The sequence below is a fragment of the Vitis riparia genome, chromosome 14, assembly GCF_004353265.1.
Source record: "Vitis riparia cultivar Riparia Gloire de Montpellier isolate 1030 chromosome 14, EGFV_Vit.rip_1.0, whole genome shotgun sequence".
Classification (NCBI taxonomy): domain Eukaryota; kingdom Viridiplantae; phylum Streptophyta; class Magnoliopsida; order Vitales; family Vitaceae; genus Vitis; species Vitis riparia.
Genome location: NC_048444.1, coordinates 29,267,581 through 29,285,904, shown reverse-complemented (window position 1 = coordinate 29,285,904; position 18,324 = coordinate 29,267,581). Strand labels below are relative to the sequence as shown.

The window sequence follows — 18,324 nt, the reverse complement described above, 5'->3', positions numbered from 1 at the left end:
CTCCTCCTCCCCCTCTTCTTCTTCTTCCCCTTTTCACCTTTTTTTCCCTTCTCCATGCTCAAATACACAACCCCACATTCATGCATGCCCACAAAAAAGCCAAGCTCTAATGGAACTGGTCGGTTTTGCACCACCATTATTATAGTGAGAGGTGTGAACCGCCCCCAAAAAGGGATATCCCACTCAGAATTCTTAGTATAAAGTTGCCTTCAAGCCTCAGGCCGCAGGCCTCACATATCCTGTAATATCTTCAACAATATCCCTTCTTGTAGTGCTGCAAGTGGTCACAAGCATAGCTCTAGCCCCAAGTCCTGGAGTCATTTTTTTGTGTTCCTGAGACATGGGTTGTTTGATTCTTTTATCTCCTTTACCATCCTCTGTTGATGACACTGACAGAAACTAGTCATAATCTGAGCCGGGTTCTTTGAATTTTGGAAGCATCAACTTGGCTGCCTAGTGAAAACAACATCTCTAGGATAGTGAAATTTTTTTGAGTTTGAGTTTGTCTATAAGTGTAGCCTGGCTCAACTCTCTTTTTGTTCCATTCAGTCCTCATTGAGCATGGAGTTCTCTCGGGCTTTCGTCGTTGTTGCCTCCATTTTCTTGTGTTTTCTCCTTGTTTTCTTTTGCAGTAGGTTTCAGGATCATGCGTATCATGAGGAGCATGAACATTTGCATACATTCTCCCGAATTTCACTGCCACCTTCTCCTGCACCAGAGGCAGCTAGCCCAAGTTACAATGGCTACTCCTCTATTTATACTGCAGTTTTCAATGTAAGATCGTTTGGTGCTGTTGGGGATGGTGTCACAGACGATACACAAGCGTTCAAGATGGCTTGGGACACTGCCTGCCAAGCCGAATCAGCAACTCTTCTGGTTCCTCATGGGCATTCCTTCATGATTCAATCCACAATCTTTACTGGCCCTTGTAAAACTGGCCTTATATTTCAGGTATTTGATCAGTGTTGTTCAAGAATGAGATTTTCTGTAAGGTTTCTACTGAGTAAAGGAGACAACTAATAGGCTCTGAACTCGGATTTTTTCTTTTTTCTCTGGATGATGAAAAGATTGAAGGAACTATTATGGCACCTGACGGGCCAAGCTCATGGCCACAAGGCAACAGCAGGCGACAATGGCTGGTCTTCTACAGAATCAATGAAATGTCCATGCAGGGAGGTGGAGTCATCGATGGGAGAGGAGAAAAATGGTGGGATCTTCCCTGCAAGCCTCACAAAGTAAGCCATCGATCTCCATTGCCATGTCTCTGTTACTTCAGAAGCTTCTCACTGACATCCTATGCCAATGAAACAGGGAATCAATGGAAAGACGCTGCCTGGTCCTTGTGACAGCCCAGTTGTAAGCCACAAACACCATTCATATATCTCCTAAAGTTTCATCTCTACAGCAAGAAAAGTACTGAAAATTTGTCTGTAATCTCATCTCATTGTTGCAGGCCATAAGGTTCTTCACAAGCTCCAATTTGACAGTGCAAGGACTCAAAATCAAGAACAGTCCCCAGTTCCATTTCCGGTTTGACAACTGCCAGAACGTTCACATAGATTTACTCAACATAAAAGCCCCTGCTGAGAGCCCCAATACTGATGGAATTCACATAGAGAACACAAACGGTGTGAAAATCTACAATTCAATTGTCTCCAATGGTAATCCCAAAAGCACCAAATCCTCTCATCTTTGCCTCCATCACTCTCATAACCTGATTGTGTTTTCTGGTCTTTGAATTCTCTTCTAGGCGACGACTGTGTATCGATTGGAGCTGGTTGTCACAATGTAGACATCAGGAACATAACGTGCGGCCCCAGCCATGGAATAAGGTAAATTCAAGGATGGAAACCAAACTTCTGCTCTTTCCTCTCTGCTCTGCAAACAAAAACTTAGTCCTTACCTCTTTGGATGCAGTATTGGCAGTCTCGGCATTCGAAATTCCCGGGCTTGTGTTTCAAACATCACAGTGACAGACTCAATCATCAAGCATTCTGCCAATGGTGTTCGGATCAAAACATGGCAGGGAGGGTCAGGTTCTGTATCTAAAGTAACCTTCAATAACATTCACATGGACACAGTCCGAAACCCGATCATCATCGACCAGTACTACTGCCTCACCAAGGGCTGCGTCAACCAGACTTCTGCAGTTCTCATATCCCATATCTCGTATACAAACATCAAAGGTACTTATGATGTCAGAAGCTCGCCAATGCATTTTGCTTGCAGTGACTCGGTCCCTTGCACCAACCTTACTCTTTCAGAAGTAGAGCTGCTTCCCTCCAAAGGACAGATTATGATGAATCCATTTTGCTGGAATGCTTATGGAGCTTCACAGACACTCACCATTCCACCGCTTTTCTGCTTGTTGGAGGGCACTTCACAGCCATTACCACAGAGAGAAGTCGACAAGTGCTGATCAAAGTTCACATTCTAAGCAAAGCATATATACAAAGTTGTATCAGATTACAAGCTGAGTTCACGAAAATTAATTTGACTTGAAGTGTAAAAGCTTCTGTCATTTATCTAATGTACTAATTGAGAACATGTGTTATAAACATGGGTTCCTATCTACTAAGTTGTTGCAGGTAGAGTACAGATAACTCCATGAAAAGTTCTTCCCTTTTGCAATGGAATACCTATATCTTTTCTATGATCTAGGGGCTCTGTTTTCGTGCATGTTCCCTTCAGAAGGTTTTGAAGTTTGTAAGTCATGAACCTAATAGGAAAAGCTTCTTCCAAGTTTTCTTGGGATGTTTTTGATATTCATGTGTTGAGAAAAAGAGGTTTCTGCAGGCTACATCCATGTTAAATATGTGTCTCAAGTTGGTAATCTCATGAGTATTATGGTGTATCACCCTTTTAAATACGTTTTAACTCAAGCAATTACGCAATTGATTATCCTCGAGGAGAATGTAAAATTACCGTTAGATATGCAATAACGTCACTATTTAAATATGATAATTCAAGAAATGACCTTAAAATACGTGTGTAAGCCTTGAAATGGTTGGATTTTGTAAAAGGCCTCGAGAAGAGAAAAGACCCCAAGAAGGGTGAGTGAGGCCCTAATATAAGTCTTAGGAATAGTTTTAAATAATGGGCGTTAATAAATAAATTGATTTTCAAATGAGATGGTTAAATCATTACTAATCAGGGAGACTAGCGCATGCTCGGGGAAAAGTCACAAGTTTTTAAATGTGGTAGAAAGAAAGAGGAGGTTTGTTCATGAATATGAGGTGACAATTGGGTGGGTGCATCATGCTTCTTTAATCTTTAGAAAGAAAGGTTGCTTTACTAAAACAAACTTTTTCTGTATACATATTAGAATGTCCTTCACATAACCTCACAGTGGAGGCCCCAATATTAGCTTCACTTTTCTAAACAAACTGCTTAGAAGATATGACAGTTTGGAAATTTGTAAAGGTTGTGGACAAACTGCTCATTTCTACCGCATCATTCTTCTATAACCATATGGTTTTTCACAGTATCAATAAAGTCCAATATCATTTAATATGGCATGATGATTTGGGGAACTACCCACAGTTGATTCTCATCACTTTTATCCCAAAACCACCAAACCCATTTGAGGGCAGAAAGCATAGAGGCGCCGCAGTAATGATTCAGTGGAAAACCATATGGTTATAGAAGAATGATGCGGTAGTTATGGGGGAAATGGAGGAGAGAGGGCAGTGTCCGTAAGTAGTTATGGGGGTAGGAAGAGAATCTGGGTAGAGGTGAGAGAAGGTTTTAGCATATGAAAGTGACTCTGGAAGTGAGGCATGGAACTGCACTTGCATGGACAGTTGTGGGTCTCTCTCTCGAGCATGCGCAGGCTCTCAAGGCTATTACAATTACGGATGGAAGACTAGGCTTACAGACTCCCCGAAAAGGCAAGGGAGCACAAGCCTATTTTCCAAATGCCACTTTCCTCCATTTTCTTCTCTTCTATCTCTCCCTGTCAAGAGAGAGTTGGAGAGAGTCCAATTTCTTGTAGGGGACCTCGGTTAAGGACATTCCCCATGGGGGACCTGGCTAGCTAGGCCACCACTCACCCATAGAATGTGTTTGAAGGAGTTGGAAACTTGGAGGATATGAAATGGGGCTGACTTCTATAGAGAAAGACCCAAGTAGGTGGATGAGCAAGAAGACTTCTGCAGGTAATAATATAATGATGATAGCCATAACTAAAGGTAGCAGCCAAAGGAGATGCGATCAGCCACTTCATTTTCATCAGTTATGATGGCTGGATTGTTTTTATCAGTAATGTGTCAAAGTTTAACACCAATGGCCTAGGGTAGCTATGTTTCCAAGGGTGAATAGAGTCATTTTTGAGCATCGGGTATTAGATCATTTTCCAACACCTTGTCTTATCATAATCATCTAGCAACAACCGTCCTAACTAGAGTTAAAATCATCATACAATTAACAGAACAGCCACACCACTAACCCCCGTGGCAGAGAGGCACCTTGAGCAACATTCAGGAAGACTCGGTGGCAACTGGGGCCTCTAAAGGCCAGAACTTAAAAGCAACAGCATTGGGGGCATTGGGGTCTCCGGGATTCCTTTTCATTTTTGGTAAACCATAGTTTTGGGGCCCTTATGAGCAGTTACTTTGAGGACTCGCAGCGTTATCATCCCATGATCAGATCAAGACTGAGGGCATCTAAGTTGGGAATTTGAGAGTGAAACTAACAAAGGTGAGAGAAGAGATTCATGCTTTTGTCTGCAAATGGAGGAATGCCATATGACCTGAGATGAAAGACAACCAAAAGGAATCCAAAAGGAGTGTGAGGGAATCTGACAGAGAGTCTCACACTACACCTCCTAATGGAAACAAATCCACATAAGCAGACAACCAAGGTAACCATGTTCCACAAAGGACTACCTAGAATGAGAAACGTGATAGAAATGAGTAACAGACAACTCTCAACAAGAGATTCGCAAATTGGAAGATTAGAAGTTTATGCCAACTAAACATGTATTGCTGCAACCTTGGATACAAACCTGTAACAGAGAGGAACCCACATGTATGATAAAGTCTGCCTACTAGTGCCCACTCATATAGTTATTGATTTGGACTTCCTAACTAGGAAGGACATTTTCACATGAGTTCAGTGTAAACAATACAATGCAATCAAGGAGCCACCCACATGAATTACCAGCCTCACTCCAGAAGACATGGACCACATCTTTCTATGATACTAATAGTAACAGTCTGGAAAAACCCAAGGTATCCCATCTATTGAAGGGGCTATGTGAAAAATAGTTGAAACAGGGGTTTGTGTTTGAAGCTATCATTACTTTCACAGATACCAGTTGTGTTACAAAGGGAAAATAAATTCAACTGCATGCCATCGACATCAAATAGTCTGGGGAAGATGAAGAGACGTCATCAGTATCACCCAAATGTAAGCAGGCACTGCAAGTATGGAATCAAACCATGACTTTATTCACAAATTAACATGAAAGAGTGCTTGAAATTAAATTCCAAGGAAAGGTCTAAAGCTTCTGAATCACATCACTGGAAGTACATCAGATGTATGACAAATGCAATTGTCATTCACATACTCTTATCTGTTTATTAATGCCATTTATATAACCACACATCCATTCACCATCACATACTTGTGCAAATAACAATACATTCATAAAAGCTCCCAACATGAGGAGAGCACTAATTCAAAGAAGCAAGTACCTCCAACAAGGAAGCTGCAAACTGCATTTGGGTTTCCTCATCTATAGTCAAGAAGAGGGGCACATGTACAAAGAGCGATTGAATACCATTCTGCTCTGCAAACCGAAGGGAATGATAGTATACATAATTGCATACAAATCGGCCTGCATCATCAGATGGCATCACCTCGTAACCCATCTTTTTCAAGGCCTTGGTGATCTCCTCAACAGGAAGAGAAGTCTGCATAAAGTTAGAAAAGGAAATCCTTCTAAGAATGGGCAAACAGATTAGGCAAAATGACAGCATACATGGATTATTGCCATGATATGGATTAAGATCATGCTAAACAAAAATGCTCTTCTTATAAATTGGTCCAATCATATGAACCATAAATGTACTCCAGGATAAAAGAAACATCAAGCAAAAAAAGACAACAGAACAGAAGTACAAGTAACCTCAAACACCACAATCATAATTAAGTTTATAATTCTGATCTAGTCCATCGAACTGATATCCTTATCTTGCTCCATGAAAGGAAATTTAACACTTGGAGGGAAATGTCTGAAAAAATTCAACAGAGTGACCAACCATGATATCTTTACAAGAAAAAGAGAAGTAGCTAACAAGCCTAACATGCCGTTTTACAACAAATCAAATAGTCCTACAATTTCATTGATTTATATGGATATCAAATGAATTTTAATTACCACTGAGATGAACAAAAAGAGGAAATTTTAATTAATATATGCTCTAAAGTTGAGAGTATGAATAAAAATACAACTCTTTTTTAGAAATGGTTCCTGGAATAGAAATGAGGAGTTGAATTCAGCTTTCATCATTCTTGGCATTAAATATAAGGTCTAGGGCAACAATTTTGATTATATATAAGAAAACAAATAAAAGAATCATCATAATCATTCTACCTCTCGTGTTCGTGAAATTCCACCATCTGCAGGAATAATGGGGACTTTCTGCAAATAATGAAACAAGAAACACTCAACTACATAAAAAGAAATTGGTAGGTAGAGCTGAGTGTTTTTAACTCCCGTTTTTTGGGACGGGTATTCGAACCTGAGGCTTCCATCCCATCTCATCGGGACAACGAAAAGTAGCTTCATTGACAGCTTGATGCTCAATAGCAAACCTTGTTGCACCACTGTTAACTCCAAAATGCACCTGAAGAAATGTTTTTGAAAAGGCAAGAAATTTTTTTTTTTTTTTTTTGATAAGTTTGGAAAGGCAAGAAATATGATATCTATGAACACGAAAAGTCAATGTGTAATTGCACAAAGACAGATCCATAAATTGTTTTTTCTTTTTTGATAAGTTTGGAAAGGCAAGAAATATGATATCCATGAACATGAAAAGTCAATGTGTAATTGCACAAAGACAGATCCATAAATTTTTTTTTTTCTTTTTTGATAAGTTTGGAAAGGCAAGAAATATGATATCCATGAACATGAAAAGTCAATGTGTAATTGCACAAAGACAGATCCATAAATTCTTAAACTTGACGATTACAAATCTCTAGAGTTAGAGCTTGGGAATTGAAGGAACTGTGAGATTTGCTATGTCATGTAACAGGCTTCCCTTAATGTGAGGCTCAATCTTTAGATCAAGAAACATTTACCACGATACTAAACATTAAAAGAATAACAGGAAGAGTCTAGGGCAATCATTTCACACATTAACAACAGATCTCAAATATAAAAAATGCAAGGAAGCATCTTAAAATTGGGTTTAATGCCCAAGGTATGTAGTCTATAAATTTGAACTTTGTTCTAATGTTCTACGGGGACCTTCACTGTTTGCAACTATGCCATATAAATTATAGAGGAGTCATCAAAAAGCGGGGAATTATGATTACTAGTCCCATAGGCTCCACTTGTTGGTGGAAAGTGAGCAAGAACAGAAATGATTCCAAGTTATTGAACTAGCTATTTTAATTGCTTGTCACGTTTGTCTTCTTTTCTTTTTCTTTTTTCTTTTTAAGAGAGGCATGGGGGAGATGAAACTATGTGAAACCAGTTTCCTGCATTTTGAGGAAGTTAAGAAATGCCATTGCCAAAGAATCCATGTTTTTGTGCTGCAACTACATCAGAAATGGAGGTTTTCCGATAACATTTCCTGAATCCATTTAGCTAAATGCCAAATGGAGCCGTAGTGTTGTGAAACATGCTTTTCTGTTTGGCCAGCTTGACCCTAAGTGATTTATAATCAAAGAAGTAGTCTTTTAATATGTATTGAAGTAAGAAACATGTGAGCAACTGACCCAAATAATTCTCTTGGAATTTGAAGATTCTGAATCCTGACCACTTATAGCGGATTGCAATGTCTGGTATAGGGGGACAAGCGCGCCCTGCCCCGCAGTCTCAAGAATGTTGCAGCTCCCAAGAATCAGGCCTTTTGGCAAACCGTTTTTCTTCATATACTCTTGCAAATTACTGACAATTGTCTCTGTCGGATTCTCTGAAACTCCATGGAATTTCTTAAAACCTGTCACATGGATTGTTACTGCAGGAGGCCCTTCCGATCCCATTTACCAACAATTGAGATGAAACCAACAAACTATAGCATCAAATTGGAACCAAATGCCTCAATACCTGTAACAAATGAAATCGAATGAGTTCAGCAGTCAGCGTAAGCATGATCAAGTAGTAAAATGTTACATCTAACATCAATGCAGCCCCCACAAAATTCATGTTACGGCACTCTTAATATTGATTCCAATGCTCTCCAAGATGTAATTTAATAGTCATATCAGCAGATTCAGATCAACTATTGGTGCTCGTGTTTGGTTCCTTGAAAATGTGGGAAAAGATAAGAATAAGTTTTGAATCCAAGATTTCTCATCATTTGGGACTTGAGAAAGCAATTATTTCCAGTCAACTACGCCTGATTGACTATTTGATTCTGCTGAGGTGGGTTTTTTTTCCATTTTTTTCAAAATTGAGACAGTGTAAAACTTGTGATTCAAAATTTTCTTTTCTTTTCTTTTCCTCTGTTTTCTCCACTATCCATGAAAAAGTAACAGCAGAAAATTCTGTATTCCTTGTTGTAATACCTTTAACAAATTCTGAAACAGAGAAATAACACCCAAAAATCTAAACTTTCATGTGATTATATTAAAAAATGTTAAACAAAAACACAATCGAAAAGCCCAATAGCTTCAGTAGCAGATAAAGTATAACACCAGAAGGAATGAACAACATATTTGCAAAAAGAAGATAGATTAGAAGAGACAGACCGTGAAACATAAAACCCATTCAGATTAAAGCAAAACACAAACTGATAATCCGATCCAAAAAATGAAAAAAAAAACGCAGAGACGCCAAAGCGAGATTAAACCAAAAACCCAACCCAATTCGTCACTGCAACAAAGTCAAAGCACAAGAAACCAAAACCCCAATTGGGATTGAACTGATCAGACACCCAAATGATCACAGACATCAAAAACCCAGAAAATCTACCTGAAAAAAAGGGGTTAAAATTGAAGCATGTGTCCTCAAAAAAAGACGAGAGAGAGAAAGAAAGAAAGAAATAACAACAAGAACATGAGCCTTTCCTTACCTATAATTCTCAAAGATGGAAAAAGAAATGGCCCAACCACTAGTCTTATCTGTTCAACCCTGATTAAAAACTTGACAATTTGATATAGACTGAGATTAGATTATTTATTTATACCCTTACAGAAGAGAAAGAAAGAATTATAGACAAGGTGGTAGTGGTGGGTCACTTTCAAAAAAAAAAAAGAAAAAAAAAGAACGAAAGCCATACCCTCATGCACATACATCAGTGATGGACTTGCATACATTGAACATCCTATAATATAATATAGACTTTAGGAACAGTAAAAGGTTGTTTTTCCTTTTCCACTCATCCAATGATGACTTGTCTTCTTTATCTCACTGTGCCCAACTCGATCTCTATTAAAAAGAATCTTCATTTCCATTGGGTTTGGATGTGGGTGACAGTTGGGCGTGACACAGGCATAGGAGGACAGTCCAGTGATGATGATTGGGGATGATTAAGATAATGGGGTAGAGGAGGTTGATGACCGCATGTGAGAATAGTATTTGTTTGTATACTATATGTAGGGAAATGAATGAGGACGAACTTTATAGCCGCCCCTTGATGCCACGAGGGAGGATTGATTGGGGGATTGAAAGAGAAATTTGGATCATTGTCAGCTTTGGAGTTGCGACTTCTAGGCCATGTCTTGTTCGACTTTACTATTATTATTTGTTCAATGCCCATGACCATGCCCTTGCCTTTGAATTGCCCTCTCTTGCATTTCACTCATTCAATGTGTCTATGGGGAAAATTAAATTTTTCAGTGAATGTTTCTTGTAATTCAAATCCAAAATGAAATTAGTCATCTCCATTTGTACAAGTTGATTGAGGATTAATTTTTCTTACTGGAAAAACATTTTTTGGCATTGTATTATACCCTAGTTCAATTTTACTTCAACATGTATAGAATAATACTATATAAGTTCATCACTCTTGGTGTCTAAATTTTAATACCAAGAAGCACTTTTTTGTTACTAAATCATCCTCTAACTCAATTTTATTTAGATATGTACAAAATAAGAATTTGACCGGATTATGAGAAACATGGTACAAGTTGATGACTTCTTAGGATTAATTTATAGTAGAAAAAAGCATTTTTGATACTGCATTTTGTCGTTGTTCAATTTTATTTGCATATATATGAAATAAAAATTTGACCAATTTATTAAAAACAAATGTGTAAGTTGATTACTCCCTTTGAACTAGCTTTTAAAATCAAAAACATTTTTTGATACCAATGATTAAAAGTCCGAGTATTTATTTACCACTTAATTTTGAGTTTCAACCCACATTTGTTTTTCAAGCTTGTTTGAACTTGGATAAAATAAGAAACATGACATAAGTTAGTATTGAGAAACACGTTCTTGTTATTGAATTATGCTATAATTTTGACTCTCCAAGGTTAATTTTTAATATCAAAAGACACTTTTCTATACCAAACTATGGGCTCGTGAATCATATATAAAATAAATAATTAACCGAGTTAGGAATAATGATTAGGGTGTGACCAAAGCATATGAGTATGGTGTGAACACAATCATATTAAAAAAAAAAAAAAATTCTATTTTGTGTTCACACCATACTCCTGTGGAGTGTAGCATATGGTGTGCCCCGCTATTCTTATCAGGAGTTTCACCCACTCGACAGTGACCCGCAAACGACTCTTTGTAGCGTAGGCAAATCACCTGCGACTCCGCCCACGGTTTTACGGTGTTCTCCACCTATAACACTCTCCATTCATTGATTTTGATCCCAGCGCCTTAGAGCCCTAAAACCCTGAATCCGATGTCGGTCTCATATTCGTCTTTCTCGGCACCCTTCTCCGAATCCTCGGTCAGAAAACCGTTTCCCGCCTGCCCAAACAGTCGCACACTCTCAGTACCATCAGCCGCCATTTCTCGTTATCCGGTCAGCTTCCGATCATTGCTTTTATCTGTTTGTTTTTGTTGTTTTTTTGGTTTTTATGCGGGTTGGGTAGTGATTTGGAGTTGGGATTTTGTTCGAAGGGCTCTGTTTGGTTGCTGGGGAAGTGCAGTAAAAGGGAAGGAATTTGAAGTATTGGAAATTGAACCAGTCGTTTCGTTTCCGTTTCCATTTTCTTGGGGTTTCTCGGCAATCAGATAGAGGTTAAGTGGTTTCTTTTGGGTGGTCATAGTTTAGTTCATAAGTGGGAAGTGGTGGCTGATGTCTTGATTTGAAGATAAATTTTTACATCATTCATTTGAAGCTAATTTTGCTTGTAAGTAGCCAGCGGCTCTGGAGTCTGGGCAAGAGAGAGAAGTACACCCACTTCCAGTTGGGAAATTTTTGTCTATTGAGCAGAAGATTATGTGAAGATAATTTGATGTGGGTTGCTGTTATGTGCACTACAGGGTGCATGTACAATGTGGAAATAGGGTATAAAACATTGGTGTAGTGTTTGATTTTCTGAGGGAAAATTTTATTGATATGTTCGCTATAGCTAAAACTGAATAAATGTTTTGGCATTATGGGGTAATGAGGAGGAGAGATGTGGGCAGTGGTGGGCTTATGGTTGTAGTTCTCTGTAAGCGGCTCTTCCATCCGCATACAGAGAGGGAGGGAGGCTTTTGCTATCAATTTTAACGACTCTACTCTTTCATTTGAATTCATATCCTAATCCATGGTATAGATAAACCGGCCATCATTTTCCAACAGTATAAGGAAATTCCAGTGCATTTTATGGTGTGGATAGGTTGCAAGAAACAACTTTCCTGCAGTGGCAGATGGTCGTCTTGTGCTCCATGGAAGTGCTGGCAATTTTTGCAGAAGGATTTGCGGCTTAAAACTGTGTATACTTGAGAGTCTAAACCTGCGGCATCAAAATAGGAGATGCCGGCTGGCAAGTGAGTTTAATAGTTTCAAAAATCAACATAAAGATCAGTCGGCAGATCACTTTGGAACCTATTCATCAAATGAAGGACAAGTTTCTGGAGGAACATCAGCAATAAATCTGTCAAATGGTTAGTAATAGCTTCTGAATTTTAAATATGTTGGTTAACACCATTGTTTTCTTTATCGGTGTAAGCTGATACCATTAATGTTTTGTTTCTTTTTTCAACTCTAAAAATAAGTAAATATATTTCTTATATTTTTGTGATTAAGAACTTGGAATTTCTGAAATGTTGGAATATGCAGATTCCATTGATGAAACAACAAGAACAACTTCACCTCCTGGACAGAGTTCTTTACCTAATCTTCATCCTGATGTTTCTACAGAAGTGGCCACTTCCATGGAATCTCCTTCATCCTTGCTGCAAACACATTCCTCCAAGTTTTCTGTTCAGAGTGATGGAGCCCCATCACTTTGCATTGCTGTCATAGGAGCTACCGGTGAGCTGGCAAGGAAGAAGATCTTTCCAGCATTATTTGCTCTATATTATAGTGGCTTTCTTCCTGAGGTAGAACTGCTTTTATATCTTTGTTTTGATTGAGGCTTTATGCATTGAAATATTTATTTGTGCAAGACAAATATATTTCTTAATGTATCTCACTATCTTCTGTCTAAAATTGTTTTAGATAAGTGTTTTTAACTTTGTTTGTTTGAGATTCAATCATGCTGAGCACTTGTGGTCAAGTAGAGTTGTGACAGGAAGGCTCCCGATTTTGATCTGCCACTTTGTCCACTTGATTACTTTAAAATTCTTTTTGGAACCTGAAAACAGATCTCTCTAACAACTCCGAAGATCAGCATGAGTCATCAGCATATAATGTCTAGAATTTTAACAAAGAGATGAAAGAAAAATATATTTGTTTGATAATTGCTATTGGCTAAAAGCTAAGTACTGAAAGAAGAGCTTGAATGCCCTCTTTAATTTGAAGCAACTCTCTCTTTTCTCAGTATTAGAATGAAATCAGAACATGTTCTAAATTTTAATTATGACTTTTTGTTCTCTTTAATGTTTTCCTGTGACTGCAGAATGTAGGTATTTTTGGTTATTCAAGAAAGGATTTGACAGATGAAGGCCTGAGATCGATTATAGCTGCAACATTGACTTGCCGCATTGATCATCAGTATGGTTTTAGTATCTCCTTATAAATATCTCCTTATTTTTTCTTTCATCAATTTCACATCTTTGAATTCTTAGGATTCTATAATGGTAATGCATACAAAATTCTTTAAGTTGCTTTCTTGCTTATGGCTTGTGGAAAGCATCTTGCACTTACAGATGAAATGGTTTGAATGAGAGATGAACTTTGGGTCTTTACAGCATGGCATCTGTTCATACTTCTTGTTTTTAGTCATATATCAGAGAAGTTCAAACTTTGCATAACACCAACAATATAAATAAATATATTCTGCAGATCAAACTGTGGAGACAAAATGCATGCTTTCCTCAATAGAACATACTACCTTAATGGAGGTTATGACAACAAAGTAGGGATGGCTAAGCTCAATGCCTGGATGGAAATGATTGAGGTAAAGTTACAAAAAATAGTTTACCTAGATAATTCTGACTTCTAAGAACTCCTTTGTACTTAACTAGGCTCTTTGTAGTCTTTCCAATATACAGGGTGGATGCTTTGTTTATTGATTCTGTAACAGCTTACCTACCTCAGGGGGAATCTGTGGCAAACAGGATATTTTACCTTTCCGTGCCACACGAAGCACTTCTAGATGTCGCATCCTCTCTTGCTGATCATGCCCAAACCAGAAAGGGCTGGAATCGTATAATAATTGAGAAACCGTTTGGCTTTGATGCTCTATCATCTCATCAACTGACACGGTCTCTTCTTTCCAAGTTTGAGGAGAAGCAAATATATAGGTTAATGCACATTACTTATACTCTCTTCATGCGGGTTTATCTCCACATTTTTCATAGTCTCTTCAATTTTATTTCAGGATAGATCATCTATTGGGAAGGAACATTATTGAAAACCTCACTGTTCTAAGGTTCTCTAATCTAGTTTTTGAGCCATTGTGGAGTCGAAAATACATACGCAATGTACAGGTATATTTTCTTTCAGCAAATGAGAACCCTACATGTGGCTTAAAGAAAATATCTGTACCCTTACTATTTTGTTAAATAATTTTTTCAGATTATTTTATCAGAAGACTTGGGTATGCAGATTGGAAGGTAAATATATTGATTATTTCACGTGAATTTAGTAAACCACATCATTACAGGTAATAAATTTGAAATGATATTATATTTGATGTTCTTTTACACAGGTATTTTGATGGTTATGGGATCATCCGTGACATAGTACACAGCCACATACTCCAGACAATTGCATTGCTTGCCATGGAACCGCCTATTAGTCTTGATGGTGAAGATATTCGGAATGAAAAGGTATATGATCTTCCTGCAAGATGCATGTATGTTGTACACTGTCAATGCATGTAATAATTTTGTCGAGAAGCTTTTCCTCAGGTCAAGGTTCTTAGATCAATCCGGAAATTGGAACTTAGCAATGTCATTCTTGGCCAGTTTAAAGCTAGTTCTGAAGACCATGTTGATGTCTATTTGAACAATCTTACTCCCACATTCTTTGCTGCTGCTTTGTACATTGACAATGCACGCTGGGATGGCGTGCCTTTCTTGATAAAAGCCGGCATGGGACTCATCCAACACAGGTAGGACCTATTGCAGTATTCTAGTGTGTGAAAGGCTGTTTCTGTTTCCTTGATGGCTTTTAACATGCAGCCATCCTGCTAAGCCACTTGAATTTCCAGTGAAGCAGCAAAACAGCTATTCAAAAGCATTATTCTCATGTTAATCTTGGTTAATTTTTTAGATTTTCCACATGGCTTCATAAAGTTTCAAAAGGTTTCTCAAATTTTAGATGGAACACATGATGCACATTTTTGGCTTCTTCCCCATTTTAAGTTTCGCCATTGGTGATTTTCTTGCAAAATCTGGATTCCACCAGAAAAAAGGTCCTGCATCTCAATATCTCTGGAAATTTATATTTTTTGGGAATAGGAACTTCCACTGACATTTGTATCAGAACTTGGCATATTATTTTGCTGTCTGGAAAGATTTTGAAGACATTAAACTATTGGAGTGATTTTACTGGAAATGTTTGAAACTGTATGATGGCATGCTTAGATCACAAAGCAAGGGTAGGATGAAGAGACAAATAAAATTACTTGTTATTTGTATGTATGCGTGTACTCTGCTCTATATCCTTGTCATTTCTAAATGAAGGTCTAGGTGATTAAATTTTCAAGTTGTGGTTTCATGGAAAATGTGAATCTGAGGGTGGTATTATATGGTTTTGAGTCATGGATGTGATATGGTTCATCATTCCACCAAATAATTCCTGGTGCTTCCTCTGGTATTTCCTGTTGCTTTATTGTATTGGTGTGATCATTATTGGTTGACACCATGGATTTGGCATAAAGTCATAATAATTTTAGGATATGTAATTTTCTCACCCAAATTACCTATGTAATGCAGAGTGGAGATCCGCATACAGTTTCATAATGTTCCTGGAAATGTTTATCGAGAACGTATTGGGCATAATATTGACCTTGCCACTAATGAGCTGATTCTACGTGATGCGCCCGATGAAGCCATCCTTGTGAAAGTCAACAACAAGATTCCAGGATTAGGGTTGCAGCTGGATGCTTCAGAGCTGAATCTGCTCTACAAGGACAAGTAAGCTCTGGGATGCTAGGAAACCGCTTAAGCTATGTACATATTTCAGAATATACGCATCATTTGATGGCCTCCTTGTGCTAATGCTGTAGGTACAATGTGGAAGTACCTGATTCATATGAGCATCTTCTTCTCGATGTCATTGATGGAGACAATCATCTCTTTATGAGAAGTGATGAGCTTGCAGCTGCATGGAATATCCTAACCCCGATTCTACATGAAATGGACAAGAACAATATAGCACCAGAGCTGTATGAATTGGGGGGTAGAGGACCAGTTGGAGCCTATTATCTTTGTGCAAAACATGGGGTTCGGTGGGCAGATGAGTGACAAGCAAGGCTTCTCATCTCAAAGCTTACTGTTGATGAAAAACCAGGTACATGATCTTTTGATAAAGCTACCAATCAGTCCCCTAGATGGGCTGAAATAAACGAAACTCATACACCTCTTCATCATGTACAATGTCTTTATGGCATTTCTTCCTCTCCCATACTGCATAGTATCCTTACCAGATCATCTCCTTCAATGTGACATGACATTAGAGTAGGCCCCAAAGGCTCTGCAGCAAATGCTACACAGTTGACTTGCCTGCTCTATGTCATGGCTGCACAGCAATGCCAGCCTTGTTGCTGATGTCTTCACTTGTGTAGATGTTAAGGAATATTTTACTAGGGTCTTGATATGTGAAGAAGTTACCATTCCCTAATGAAGTATTTTATTTATTTATGTGATAGCTTGTTAGCAGGCACCTTGTATTAGTGCCTAAGAATGAGGTAGATGGGATAGGAAGAGTCTCTTTGGAATACTAGTATTGCCCTTTGAAATTCAATTCAAACTTCCAACAAAAGCTAAAACTAGAAAGTTATTCCAATGGGCCAAAAGCTGATGGGGAAGGATGAGGTTGGAGGTTGAGAATAAAGTGAATGAAACAAGAGAAGCAATGGAAGGTGTATGATGAAAGGAGTGAAAAGGATGGATCGAGAAGCCAAATTCAATTCAAAGTCTAATGAAGGGTATTGTTTGAACATATTTCTTGTGCTTTTTAAAACAAAAAATAATAATAACATATATATAAGAGTTTATACATTTTATAGAAGAGTTACTAGTATTTTCTATTTTTAAAATTAAATAAATATAAAATATATCCAGACGAAACTTTAACGGGTAGGATGTAATTCTTAACTACAATGATTAAAAGGAAGGATTCTAAAAGACTCCGACATTAAAAACAAGTTAATATTATAGATATGATTTGTTTAATTATGGTGTTGGAATTGCAGTGGTGTATTAGGTGGAGGAACATGTATGATATTATAAACTAACAAATGGGTTATGCACAAATACAAAACTGGTGGCGCCCACCAAGGTGGAGACGAGTGATAGGATGATTCCCAGCCAATGAAATATGCCACCAGCAAGCCGCCACATTTTCACATGTCACCCCATGGGCGTCACACTTCTGCGTTCAAGGCATTGCGTTATGGGCAGTGATGCATTCACATTTATCTTCCCAACCAAACACCTCCCCCAATTTACCATTCTACCCACCCTTTCCCCCCATCTCCCCAGGTCAAGTCAACCCAACACCCACAATGGACATTGTTGTCAATTCAGCCCCAAAAAGATAACTTCCATTTACAGACCATGTCTATATATAGTCAGCTCACATCAAGGTTATCTCATTACTCATCAAAGCAATAGAGTCGCTATTCCGTGTCCTTTTCATTGTTTCACTATCATTCATATTTCTATGGACGGAGAAAGGAAGAAAAGGAAGATGGAGAAAGACGAAGAGCAGGAAGATGATGAAGAGAAGAGTGTAGAGAAGTTCTTTGCACTTATAAGGAGCACACGAGAGGCTCGTGATCGGCTTCTGGGCCATGGAGATGCTTCAAAGCAGCAAGAGAAGAAGCAAGGTGAGGAGGAGGGGAAGGAGAAGGCGATGGGTACATGGACCCCCACGTTTCGGCTGGAGGATTTCATGGGTGGCTCACAGGCTAAAGGTGCTAAAGACTTTCCCGGGATCCAAGCAGGCCCTTCGGAGAGAAAAGAAGAAGAAAAAGAAGAAAGCAAAGAAGGAAATGGAGGAGGGAGTGGCTTAGACTTGAACCTTTCTTTGTAGAGAGAAATGTATCCAACTGTTGATGATGAATACTTGGTTGACTGCACAGCATATCCCATTAAAATTGTGGTGCACAGCATTCTCATCTGCCTTGTTTTAAATACATCTCCCACCCACCATTCATCTTTTAGATTTCTTCAGCTCAATTTTGACTAGTGTTCTTTGAGTAACTGTTAAGGTAAGATGGGCATTGAAGGGCTTTTCAGAAGCTTAGAGGGTGACTTATATTCAAATTTATTGAGTCAGTAGGCTTTAAATTTTACTACTGAGGACGAGACTTCCAAGACTTCCAAGTCATTTTGGAAGCCTTCTACCTTGCAGATCTCCATCT

The 18,324-nt window shown here is 38.4% G+C and overlaps 3 protein-coding genes across 5 annotated transcripts; 2 read left to right on the top strand and 1 right to left on the bottom strand.

The window, feature by feature from the left end:
• On the top strand, positions 1 to 2,763 carry LOC117929844 (polygalacturonase At1g48100-like). The gene is made up of 6 exons (XM_034850265.1): positions 1 to 951; positions 1,068 to 1,235; positions 1,312 to 1,356; positions 1,454 to 1,661; positions 1,751 to 1,832; positions 1,918 to 2,763. Exons 1-6 carry the CDS (start codon positions 562 to 564, stop codon positions 2,417 to 2,419), a joined length of 1,395 nt encoding a protein of 464 aa, XP_034706156.1. The 5' UTR covers positions 1 to 561; the 3' UTR covers positions 2,420 to 2,763.
• A 2,268-nt stretch (positions 2,764 to 5,031) lies between these two features.
• LOC117930907 (pyrrolidone-carboxylate peptidase-like) lies at positions 5,032 to 9,345 on the bottom strand. 3 transcript variants are annotated; one of them, XM_034851695.1, is made up of 6 exons: positions 9,146 to 9,239; positions 7,948 to 8,278; positions 6,747 to 6,851; positions 6,599 to 6,646; positions 5,697 to 5,915; positions 5,032 to 5,420 (listed from the first exon to the last, which is right to left on the bottom strand). In XM_034851695.1, the coding sequence occupies exons 2-6, from the start codon at positions 8,212 to 8,214 to the stop codon at positions 5,400 to 5,402; spliced, it is 660 nt and encodes a 219-aa protein (XP_034707586.1). In that variant the 5' UTR covers positions 8,215 to 8,278; positions 9,146 to 9,239; the 3' UTR covers positions 5,032 to 5,399. The 3 variants fall into 3 exon arrangements, with proteins under 3 accessions (XP_034707586.1, XP_034707585.1, XP_034707584.1); XM_034851694.1 differs by lacking the exons at positions 5,032 to 5,420; positions 9,146 to 9,239 and adding an exon at positions 9,246 to 9,345 and having other exon boundaries at positions 5,428 to 5,915; XM_034851693.1 differs by lacking the exon at positions 5,032 to 5,420 and having other exon boundaries at positions 5,428 to 5,915.
• A 1,571-nt stretch (positions 9,346 to 10,916) lies between these two features.
• Positions 10,917 to 16,615, top strand: LOC117930109 (inactive glucose-6-phosphate 1-dehydrogenase 4, chloroplastic-like). Its single transcript, XM_034850577.1, has 12 exons — positions 10,917 to 11,156; positions 11,962 to 12,229; positions 12,405 to 12,667; positions 13,186 to 13,280; positions 13,572 to 13,686; positions 13,827 to 14,032; positions 14,110 to 14,218; positions 14,307 to 14,344; positions 14,440 to 14,560; positions 14,642 to 14,844; positions 15,671 to 15,871; positions 15,964 to 16,615. The coding sequence occupies exons 1-12, from the start codon at positions 11,034 to 11,036 to the stop codon at positions 16,199 to 16,201; spliced, it is 1,980 nt and encodes a 659-aa protein (XP_034706468.1). The 5' UTR covers positions 10,917 to 11,033; the 3' UTR covers positions 16,202 to 16,615.
• Positions 16,616 to 18,324: the final 1,709 nt, after the last annotated feature.

What these genes read in the sequence shown, in the direction of transcription:
- LOC117929844 (XM_034850265.1), top strand. Translation starts at nt 562, where the DNA reads ATGGAGTTCTCTCGGGCTTTCGTCGTTGTTGCCTCCATTTTCTTGTGT. An exon ending in GTCCTTGTGACAGCCCAGTT is followed by an intron (nt 1,357 to 1,453) that starts GTAAGCCACAAA and finishes TCATTGTTGCAG; the next exon opens with GCCATAAGGTTCTTCACAAG. An exon ending in GGCCCCAGCCATGGAATAAG is followed by an intron (nt 1,833 to 1,917) that starts GTAAATTCAAGG and finishes CTTTGGATGCAG; the next exon opens with TATTGGCAGTCTCGGCATTC.
- LOC117930907 (XM_034851694.1), bottom strand. Translation starts at nt 8,214, where the DNA reads ATGGGATCGGAAGGGCCTCCTGCAGTAACAATCCATGTGACAGGTTTT. An exon ending in ATTCCAAGAGAATTATTTGG is followed by an intron (nt 6,852 to 7,947) that starts GTCAGTTGCTCA and finishes ACATTTCTTCAG; the next exon opens with GTGCATTTTGGAGTTAACAG. An exon ending in GAATTTCACGAACACGAGAG is followed by an intron (nt 5,916 to 6,598) that starts GTAGAATGATTA and finishes AACTTTATGCAG; the next exon opens with ACTTCTCTTCCTGTTGAGGA.
- LOC117930109 (XM_034850577.1), top strand. Translation starts at nt 11,034, where the DNA reads ATGTCGGTCTCATATTCGTCTTTCTCGGCACCCTTCTCCGAATCCTCG. An exon ending in AATACATACGCAATGTACAG is followed by an intron (nt 14,219 to 14,306) that starts GTATATTTTCTT and finishes TAATTTTTTCAG; the next exon opens with ATTATTTTATCAGAAGACTT. An exon ending in TTGGGTATGCAGATTGGAAG is followed by an intron (nt 14,345 to 14,439) that starts GTAAATATATTG and finishes TCTTTTACACAG; the next exon opens with GTATTTTGATGGTTATGGGA.